The 11,198-nt window shown below is 28.3% G+C and overlaps 1 protein-coding gene across 1 annotated transcript in view; it reads left to right on the top strand.

Moving 5' to 3' along the window:
• Positions 1 to 928: 928 nt before the first annotated feature.
• Positions 929 to 11,198, top strand: part of LOC145180959 (superkiller complex protein 2-like) — a 17,977-nt gene continuing 7,707 nt past the window's right edge. Inside the window, exons 1-14 of the mRNA XM_090071332.1 lie at positions 929 to 1,092; positions 1,237 to 1,363; positions 2,205 to 2,311; positions 2,414 to 2,520; positions 2,624 to 2,741; positions 3,201 to 3,315; positions 3,583 to 3,660; positions 3,775 to 3,849; positions 3,969 to 4,153; positions 4,381 to 4,497; positions 6,132 to 6,277; positions 6,367 to 6,513; positions 6,594 to 6,678; positions 6,766 to 6,872. Coding sequence (XP_089927458.1) covers positions 1,324 to 1,363; positions 2,205 to 2,311; positions 2,414 to 2,520; positions 2,624 to 2,741; positions 3,201 to 3,315; positions 3,583 to 3,660; positions 3,775 to 3,849; positions 3,969 to 4,153; positions 4,381 to 4,497; positions 6,132 to 6,277; positions 6,367 to 6,513; positions 6,594 to 6,678; positions 6,766 to 6,872 — 1,427 coding nt within the window. The 5' untranslated portion in view covers positions 929 to 1,092; positions 1,237 to 1,323. The remainder of the gene's footprint in view (positions 1,093 to 1,236; positions 1,364 to 2,204; positions 2,312 to 2,413; positions 2,521 to 2,623; positions 2,742 to 3,200; positions 3,316 to 3,582; positions 3,661 to 3,774; positions 3,850 to 3,968; positions 4,154 to 4,380; positions 4,498 to 6,131; positions 6,278 to 6,366; positions 6,514 to 6,593; positions 6,679 to 6,765; positions 6,873 to 11,198) is intronic.

Here is an 11,198-nt window from a genome sequence, read left to right as displayed (position 1 = left end):
AGATTGTCGATTCTGTCTTTGCATTTGCAAGAATCATAGAAGATACTGTAGGTCTACGCCTAGGTCAAAGACTTTTAAATGTACCCTTAAAAACGCTAAGGAGTAAGAACCGAGGACAATAACATCATCTGTACAATAACATCATCTGTATGTTGCTGTTTCAAATGATTAAGACAAGATTTTCAAGTGTAGAATCTGTATGATCATCGTGTTACTTGGCAAAGGATTCAAGATTAAAAAGACAAGAATTTTTCATCTTGATTTTTACTGCACTTGAAGTATTAACAGAGTGTATGAAAAAGATTACATAGATAACAGAACGTATGAAAAAGAAACTATTGTTTCATTCGTATCATAAAAAAGAAAGCATAAAACGTTTCTTTTGGATGAAAACTCCCGTTAGTTTAATTTTTCATTGAACAGACAAAAAAGCTTTTTTTTTTTTTCTTTTTTCCCGTGATATTTTTACAGTTCTTGATTAGCATTTTTACCCTACTACGCAAAACGAAAGTCGACAACTATTCACCGCTGCTCTCGCGAATACAGTGCGGTGCATGCAGCGCGAATCTCAACATAAATTGAACACTGTTCGTTGATACAAGGACAAAATGAAACTTGCATTTTGAATGATTTATACATCAGAGAAATATAAAAAAAACAACTTTTAATAAAGTTTAAAGGTTGTACTATATTTTTCAATTTTGAATCTCGTAAAACGCAGAGAATTGTTAAAACAATATTTTACACTAAGTATTACTATTGAGTATTTCTTGCACACTTTTAAAACTTAAACAAATAAACTAAGCGTACTATATAAAATACGTCTAGACGGCACCTTTGCAATTGCGCGTCAATATCAGTATCATTCAGTACGATAATGACTAATATTAAAAGCGAGATTTCTTGGAGAAATGTACTCAAGATATATATATTATCTTGAGTACATTTCTCCAAAAAACTCGCTTTTAACTTTAAAATTCCTTGTCATTCCTTCAAACTTCGATTGCCATTTAAGCTTATTTCCATAGTCTGCAACTCAAAAGTCATAGCCCTAACCAACTAAGTTTTACTTTAGATATAGCACCAATTTACGTAAGGCTAGCTAGAATCTATTTTTTTATATGAAAATTCATTAATTCTTTTTGATTCGAAAGAATTTTATGTGAAATCTTCCGTTTATAATAAATTGTGTATTGTAAAGTAAAAATTGTGCCAAGATAATTTATAACTTTCTAGTAATTACAACTGTTTATTATGGTTCTGATTACATGGATTGTGTATGAATAATGGAGAGTATATTTTGGAGAAAATTTAACATACAAAATGGATGTACAATTGCGAAAAGCAGAGGAGTATAAAATAAGTATGTATATCTATAAAAAATCATTTTACAGCGCCCGCACACACACACACACACACACACACACACACACACACACACACACACACACACACACACACACACACACACACACACACACACACACACATGATCGCTTTAAAAGGTTAGTATATGAGTTTATTAAAACATGTCAACCTTTTTATTGTTGAACAAAAGTTTTTGAAGTATGTTTTGGTATTAATTGGTGTATAAAGTTCTAAAATAATCATGGGCATTAGTTTGATGTAATAAAAGGAATTCCTTATTCACTTTTTTTCCACCTAAACTGTTTAATTTTTTTTTTTTTTACTAAACTCCTATTTAAAAAAGATGTAAATCAACACTATGCAGTCAATATCTCAGAGTTCATGTAAAAATGTCAGTGGTTGTTAATGGTTGATATTTGGTGGCAACAAACTTTTGATATCTGATGGCAGCTCTAATGTTTTGTTTTTTTTTTTTGTTTATTTTTAATGAAAGATATTAAAGTTTTTTTTTAAAAAAGACTAAAACATAAGTAGTAGTACTTCCAAAGCATTTTTACAAAAGGTCTAAGATTGTTTAAAGAAGATTTAGCTTGTTTCCAAGAATTTTTAGCAATCCCAAAAAATGGAAAACGTGTTGGCGAAGTTGTGAAAGGCTTAAACAAGTTTGTTCTAGCAAATAAAATTTTCAGTTTTCCAAGTTCTGCAGATTTACCTGCTGATAAATTGTATTGAACTAAATCTAATTTGAAGTATATTTAGTATATTTTGAAATGATTTTTAGTTAATAGCAATTTAATTTTAAGCCTTAATGCAATAATTATTTGTATAATTTTTAGACTTATCATCATTGTCAGATGAATTAAAGTTTGAGTTTGTGGAGGTTGGCTTATCTGGCCATGTGAAAGCAGTAAAAAATGAGGAGAAAATCTTCCCTCATTCAACAGTACGTTTGTTAAAGTCTGTTTGTAAATTTATTGATGTCTGAATAACGTTTATCTGCATTGTATTTTCTTTTTTTAATGAATCTGCTACCTTATTTAAATAGCTTCCGATTGGTGTTCCTCCGTTACTGCCCGAGTTAAAATATGAACTTGAATCTTTTCTATTGGCACCTCTTGAATTACCCATTCATGCTTTCCAAAATCTACAAAAGTATGTTTAGCTTTTTTTTTATTTTAAATTTTAAAAAAAAAATTTTTGTAATTTATGTAAAAATGTTTTTCATCAGACTTTTATTATTAGTATTTTTATAAAGGTCTTGGGCTCGTGAAAAAAATGTAGATAATTTGTTCGATACTTTGTTGCTTCCACATCCAACAGATATCTGTATGGAAAGAGATCCAAAGACTGGACAGTTAAAAGGCTATCAAGAGGTATTTTTTTCATTTACAAAATTTTTGTAAATGATATTTGAAGTAGTTTTATTTAGAAAGCAGTATATTAAAACATATATTAGTTTCATTTTGTATAAGCATCGTGGGGTTTTAGCACATTTAAAATTTACTAGTAAAATGTTTTTTGTTTTTTTTGTTGAAATCTGTTAGGTGATCAGAAAAACATCTTTTATTGTTATAAAAAAATTATTGTTTGCTAATATTTATTTTGGCAAAAAGCTGTTTGGTTATCTAATAGGTCTCAATATTTTTTTAGTTAAAGTTTTAACTAATACTCACTCTTCACTATTTTCATTACTGTATTAAAAAGAATATAATTCATTTTTTGTTGTTTTTTTTTAAATTTGTTTAGGTTGTTTGTATTAATTTTTTTATTCAATGTTTTAAAATCAAGAGTTTGTAATTACAATTTTTATCTGACTTAGAAATTTCTTTTAGATTATTTGCCATGATGTTGGTTTAACTGCTCAAAACTCAATGTTGATGAATAGAAAACCAGGTCCTGTTACTGATTCAATTAAGGGTGAATCTTCTAACAGACCCTTTTGGCCTGGTAAATATTTAAATGCTTTTGATAATTAATACACCTAATGACTTGGGATTATAACATGCCTCGTAAAACATCTTGTAAAATGCCCATTCAGCAATTTTTTATTTAAAGATTATGATGAGTTCCATTTCTTATTTCTTAACAGGAACAATCTGAGGTTTTAAAAAATATTTCCATTACCTTTGTTGAGTTTACGATTGCATTTCTTTCATTTTTCAAAAAACATTCAGAAAACAATTTTAAGTATCGGTGAATTTTTGTATTAAAAAGGTGGCATAGATTTTCCTGACGTTCTTTCAAAATCTTTCAACTACTCAGGCAATGACACAAAATTTCAAATAGATAAAGGTAACTTTATTTATATACATTGTAGTTTTTTTTAAGTATTTTAATTCTTTACTTAAATATACTAACTTAATTTTATTTGAATGAAAATTTAAAAATTTGTTTAATTTCTTTTAGAAGATTATTTATCAAGACCACCAGGTTTTCAATTTGATATTTCCTTTGACGACATCAAGAGGGTCAGTCTTACTGGTAAATTTTATTTTTATATGTTTTTTAAAAATTTTAAAGCCACAAATGCAAATACTTAAATCTGAAATGTTTTCATCTAAAAATTTTGATACAATTTTTCGCATGTTTTTTATGTATAGATTCTTTTGTTGATTCATCTACAACATCAACATCAATAAGCATTGTTGATATACTTTCAAATGGTATTGACTTAACATCTCTATACATTGATGTTAATGAAGATGAGCAAGCTATTGAGTCCAAAGAAAGCCCTGTTGATGTTGCACTGTTAGTCAGTGATGATATATCTCCCCAACTTTTACAGGTATTTCAAAAGTTACAAAGTGGATTTAAAAAGGAGAACAAAAAAATACTTTACAGACCATAAATCTCCTTTGGTCTGTAAATCTCCTTTGGTCTGTAAGGTGTTTTTTTTTTTTTTTTTTTTTTTTTTTTTTTTTAAATGTTGAGATTATTTTAAGTTTTCTGTGGTGTATTAAACAAATACCTTGTACTTGTCTAAAAATTTTAACCAAAAATATCTGGTTGTAGGTTGAAAATGAAGTTTCTGCAAACTCAGTTAAATATGAAGAGAAGAAATGGGCAATACTCGATGATTTCACAGACATAAAAGATTTCCACAGATTAGTAGCTGATATGGCATTTAAGGTATAACAATGTTGTGTTATAATAATTACTATCATCTTGTTTTTAAAAAGCTTTATTTATACTACAATATTTTATATATTCTAAGCAATCATTTATTTATCAAAGTGGTAAAAGAAAGCCTGTTATTCTGCATTTTTGGTTCTGTATAGAAAGTGATATATAATAAAAAGCCTTAATGTTTTCTACCATCATTTTTCAGTTTTAATATACAATTGCTATACTATGATATTATTTTTAAATTAATTATTCTTCCATGTTATTGATTATGAAAATTACAACACTACGTAGTGAATTTAAATGGTAAATTTCAAAGTTCACAAAATTGTGGCTTGCAAAAAGTTTTACTTTTAAAAATTTTAGATGATTTTTAAAGTAACAAAATATTAGCCTAAAAAAAAAATCAGCAACAAACCACAGTATTTAAATTTTTTTTGACTTTTCTGAGTCTTTTTTTAAATAGAAGTACAATTATCTCCATGATTAAATATTTTGTTTGCCTTAAATTTTCCACCAAACTAGCAAGTTTTTCTTTTTGATGTCCTAACAGAATGCATAAGGTGCAGTGTTATGTTGGATTGTCTTGAATTATGATTTCTTTATATTTGACTAAGGCTTGATTGTATTATTTGATTGGTTTTTAGCATTTTTGTTTTGTACAATTCATGGAGAGCAAATTATCAAGCTCAGCAGATATGTTGAGTTGTTGTGTAAGAGAAACTGAACACCATTTTAACAATGTTTTGATTTACAAGAACAATCTTTATGCTTTAAATTTGGATAAGTTTCTTCCACTTAACTTTCTAGTTCTTAAATTATATTAAGAACAGAAATCATATTATTTGTTTTTTGAATTAGAGTACCCAACTGTAACATCTTTGATCACCATTTTTTACATTTAACTGATGATGTTCATCAGATTTACTTCAGAATTATTTAAAATTATTATTTTTGTTAATTTGAAATTACAAACAAAATCACGAGGGTTAGCACAATAAAATTAAAATTTCTATCAAACTTCTTCTAAATGTTCCAAAAATTATATTTTTATTATTATTTTTTTAATTACTAGTCTAATAAATGGGATTACAGCCAAATCATGTCTTCTTAAGTTTGGCTTCTTTTTGAGTTTCAGCATTGAGTCTCAGACTACATTTTCACTTATAAATTTTATGGTTCATCTTACACAAGTCAGTTTATAGATTCCTCAAGATCTTTGCTGGTTTTTTGAAAATAGGTGATTTAGAACTTTTTATATGTTTAAAAAGTTAGTAAATAAAAAGAACTTTTAATCTAATTTTGATTCAAAATTGAATAGCATTAATAAACATCACCCTCATAATTAAGTTGTAAAATTGCACAGGAAAAGAATAAAAGAATGCTTTTCCTGTACCTTTAGTTTGCTATTTTCCAATGTTCTTCTATATAAAGAACAGCATAAGCTATGTTTAAGTAGAGAAATTTGTCCTTGCATCTAATATAATCAATTAGTTTAAGATTTATTTTTTATGCAACAAGAAGGGGCATAAAGAGGATAATACCAACCTCTGTTTCATTTTCTATTCTCCTGGGTTCTGCTTTTTTAGACATGAAAATATATTTTCAAGAGTTTGTTTTATTTTTTTTTTTATTTTTAGTTTCCATTTGAGTTAGATGTGTTTCAAAAGCGAGCTGTACTTCATCTTGAGAAGCATGAAAATGTGTTGGTTGCAGCACATACATCTGCTGGAAAAACAGTTGTTGCTGAATATGCTATTGCTCTTGCACAGAAGCACATGAGAAGGTTTCCTGATATCTCATTATACTTTTCTTTTGGTTTTCTCTGATTAAGCTAATAGTATTGGTTTAGAATTTTAAAAATGTTTTTTTAAGAACTATATACACATCCCCTATAAAAGCATTATCCAATCAAAAGTTCAGAGATTTCAAGGATACATTTCCTGAAGTTGGCTTAATGACAGGTGATGTTCAAATCAAACCAGAAGCTGCATGTCTTATAATGACAACTGAAATTTTAAGGTAAAAGAAAGGTTTTATCAAAAGCAGTTAACTATGAACAAATAATCATCAACACATTTAGTTTGCTTTTTTTAAAACAGATCAATGTTGTACAATGGTTCAGATGTCATAAGAGATGTAGAGTGGGTGATATTTGATGAAATTCACTACATAAATGATGCAGAGGTTAAAATTTTTTTTGTTTGTTTGTTTTTTGTTTTTGTTTTTGTTTGGAAAATTTAATGCTTTAACATTTTTGCATTTTTCTTTTAGAGAGGTGTAGTTTGGGAGGAAGTGTTGATTATGCTTCCTTCTCATGTAGGAATTATATTGTTGTCTGCTACTGTTCCAAATACTCTAGAATTTGCCTCTTGGATAGGGTAAGAATATAAGAAATTCATTAAAAAGTACAAAATATTAGTATGAAGTTTGATCTTATAAAGTACTGTTATTTTAACACCTATTGTATAAATTGAAAATTATTTTCTAAACTCAAAAGCTGAGTTTAAAAGAAGTAATTTTGAGATAACATTTGAATCAATATGATGAACAAAATAGTTATAAGTTGTTAGTGTTTCAAAGATAAAAATCTCAATTTTTAACGTTAAAGTGGCATTAATGTACTAAGAGTCAAAATTTTTGTTTTTATTTCATGTAAGCACTATATATATATATATATATATATTAATGCGGGTCAAATTTTTTTTTTAAGAAGCAGCATATTGTGGGGGGTCCTATATATGTGTATAGGGTGTATACCAATTTTTAGGTCTGTGCTAGCCTCCATAGGGGTTGCACACAAAATTTAATTTTTAAGCATTTTAAAGAAAAAGGGGGGTATAAGAAACTTTTATATATAACTATTTTATATTTGTTTTATTTTATTTTATATAATTGTAATGGTTTAGATATACTACAAAAATGTTCTACTAAAATACTGTTTAGGTAATTTATTAGAATAGGGGATTCAAGATGTTTAAAAAGGATATAAGCTTTAAAATGCTTTCTGTTCATATATATTACCTTTTCTAAGCAAAAAAACAAAACTTTTAGAAATATAAAAAAAATAGAATGAAAAATTTTTACAGGCTACAAAAAAATGTATATTTTTATAAATCTCTTATTTCCATTGTGCTTTCCAATCAAATTTAGTCATTTTTTCCCTGGACTCCAACAGGTTTATTACACATTTGTGATGTTTTTTGTAGCCATATCTATTTTCTGATGCCTTAGTGACTACTCCAACTATTCTTTCCATATTCTGACTATGACAAGGATACTTTGGGATACTTAATGGAGTGTCATTGGCTTTCAAAATATCTTCATTTAAATAGTCATTCAGTAAAGGTGGTGAATGAACTTCCTCGATGTCCCAATTTATTAATTCACAGTAGTCTATGGCTCTGAGATTTAATGTTGTAGGAAGTTTGAAATGTCTATTGGATTCGCTAGTAAAACTGGGTTTAAGTATCCTTTGAATGGCTGTAGTTCTAACTTATTTTCTTTCATCACTTATTGCCAATAAAATGTTCTCTGGGTTAGCGAAATATGAGTTTTGCTTCAAAACTTGCTCCATTACTTCCTTATATTTTACATCAATAATTGCATTTTTAACTAGTTGAGCACTATACCAAAAATTTTGAGCACCATTGATTGCCAAATAATTTGATTTGATTTGGAACCATCCTAGTGCATAGCATTGCATAATTATTGTAACCAAGTCAATAAGTTCTTTTGTTGGCTTTTCTGTAGAAATGTACAAGCGTAGAATACGATTTGCTCTTGTGAGCCACCGAGCATGATGAATGTTTCCGGGAGAATTTTTAGAGATTTCATTTGAAACATCTCCTGATTGAATAAATAAACAGATACTGTAAAGATATTTTTTATCTGAATTTAATTCACTAAAGATATTATCTGGAATTAAATGAAAAGAACCATTGATTTTTTTGAAAGGAACTACTTCTAAATTAGTTAAGTCTTCTGTTATTTTTTTACCAATTTCTCCTTTAAATGATCCAGGGCCAAAACTTTTTCCATCAATCAACTCAAATACATGTTTAAAGGGAAGTTCATTCAAATGTAGTTGACAAACGAGCCACTGCATTGGTCTATCAAGTTCTGTTTCAATTAATTTTATCACTCCTCCAAATTTTCCTGTATTTATTACAGTTGCATCACATAAGAGAGCATTTAAAGAACCGCTGCTGCCAGTTTCAAATATTAAATGGAGAATTTCATTAGCAATGCAGCGAGAAGTTCCATTATCAGGTGTTAGATGATCTATATAGCTGCTGCTTGGTTCTCTAACAATTGTAATATGGTCTTCTTTAATTATCCTTGCAGTTGTTATTGTATTGTCTTTTCTTCCATCAAAATCAATAGATTGTAATTTCAAATTTTCGCATTTTCTCTCATTTACATTTTTTTGTCCAACACGAAGTCTTTCTCTTTCTACTTTTTTCCTATCAAGCATATTTGATTCAATTAGTATACCCATGTCTTTTAAAAATAAAAAGTAGGCAAATATATATACAAACAATAAATATACTATTTATAGAGACTAAAATGCAACAAATAGAATAAACAAAAAAATTACATAGCAGCATAGCAAAAGTTCTTATGCTGACATGATATCATATTTTGAAAAGTGATGAAGTTAAAAATTTTGAAATTGAAAATTTTTTTTTGCTTAAAGTTTTTATGTAAATAGAATGTATACCCAAAAAAAAAAAAAAAAAAAATTTGGGGGCAAAAATTAGGGTGTGTGGTGCAACCCCTAGGGGGTGTGTAAAATAAAATAAAATTAGTCTACATAGTTTTTTATACCAATTTAAAAACTCTACATAGTGCTGCTTGTCAAAATTTTTAAAAAAGTATGGTTTTGACCAGCCCTAATATATATATACAGTAGCGTGCAAAGGTTTAGAAACACCTACTTTTTTTCAGTTTTTAACGTATAACTTTTCACAAACTTTCTCAAATAACCTGAAACTTTTACTGAATGTGCTCTATATTATAACAATTCAAAACCCATTTCACAAAATTTTTAAAACTCACCGGTCAATTAATTTTTATTGTTTTTTTTTGAAAAGGCTTCTGTGCAAAAGTTTAGAAACAACTGAATTTTGATTGTTATTTATTTCTGTAAAGCTGAAATATTTACTAAAACTTTCAAAATTTACAGTTTTTTGATAAAATAGTTTCAATAAAAAAGTTAGTATTTGGTGGCATATCCATTTGCCTTTAAAACAGCATCACAGCAACGAGGCATTGAATCAACTAAATTAATGAGAACATCCTGAGGAATATTATACCAACATTCTTTAATCAAACCAAATAAATTATCTTTGTTGGTTGGTTTTCTACCAACTAATTGCCTGTCGATTTACTCCCAAAGATGCTCAATGGGATTGAGATCTGGGCTCTGTGAAGGCCATTCAAGAATATTGACTTTTTTTGATTGAAAATGTTCCTTAACAGATCTGGCACAATGCTTTGGGTCATTATCTTGTTGAAAGATCCAATTGCGATTCATTTTGTCCTTTGGATGGGGTAGCATAATGTTCTTTATTATGTCTAAATAAACTCTCTGGTCCATAATACCTTCTATGCGATGAATGGGACCCAGATTGTCATGACTAAAACACCCCCAAACCATAAAATTTCCTCCTCTATGTTAAACAGTAGGTAACTGATATTTTGGATTAAATCTGTCTCCTATTAGATGTCTGGCATATCTAATTCCATCACTACTTAATAGCATAAACTTTGATTCTTTGGAGAAAAGGGCTTTTGACCAATCATTAACTTTCCAACTGAGATGATCTCTCGCAAATTTTATTCTGGTTCTTAAATTTCTTGCAGATAAAAGAGGTTTCTTAACTGGACGTCAACCATACAGATCATTTTGTCGTAATTGACGTTTAGTTGTATCAACGTGCCATGAAACTGATGCATAATTTAATTAAGTTCGACAGCAGTCACGCGAGGATTATTCTTGCAAAACCTTAATAATAATCTATCAGCCTTTTCAGTTGTAACTTTAGGTCTTCCAGAGCGAGGCTGGCTTTCAATAGTTTTGCGCTGACGAAACCTTTTCATAATGTGACATATTCCTGGTTTAGAAACATTGTAAAGTTCAGAAATCCTTTTGTAAGTCATTTTTTTCCCCACAGCTTTTATAATTAATTTCTTTATTTCATCTGAAACTTTTTTAGCCTTTCCCATGCTTTTAAAGTATCACTACGTAATTGAATTATAAAACTTCACAAATAATTTCTCAATTAGTTATACTTCATTGCTTTTGAAATATCTCAAGTGAATTCAAATAATGAATTTCAGAAAAAATTTGACCTTTTATAATGCTTTTGTTTACAAAAACCTGATATAATTGCGGGTTATTATACTGTTTCTAAACTTTTGCATGGAAGCCTTTTCGAAAAAACAATAAAAGTTAATTGAGTTTTAAAAATTTTGTGAAATGGATTTTGAATGGTTATAATATAGAGCACATTCGGTAAAAGTTTCAGGTTATTTTAGAAAGTTTGTGAAAAGTTATGCGTTAAAAACTGAAAAAAAGGTGGTGTTTCTAAACTTTTGCACGCTACTGTGTATATATATATATATATATATTTATTTATTTATTTATTTATATATATATATATATACACTACCGTGCAAAAGTCTCCGCTCATGTGTAATAT

This window comes from Hydra viridissima, unplaced genomic scaffold (assembly GCF_058129835.1).
Source record: "Hydra viridissima isolate aposymbiotic clone 2 unplaced genomic scaffold, HvirCarnegie_v1 scaffold_14, whole genome shotgun sequence".
In the NCBI taxonomy this organism is placed as follows: domain Eukaryota; kingdom Metazoa; phylum Cnidaria; class Hydrozoa; order Anthoathecata; family Hydridae; genus Hydra; species Hydra viridissima.
Note: the sequence above shows the minus strand (reverse complement) of the source record. Positions and strands in the feature narration are given on the sequence as shown.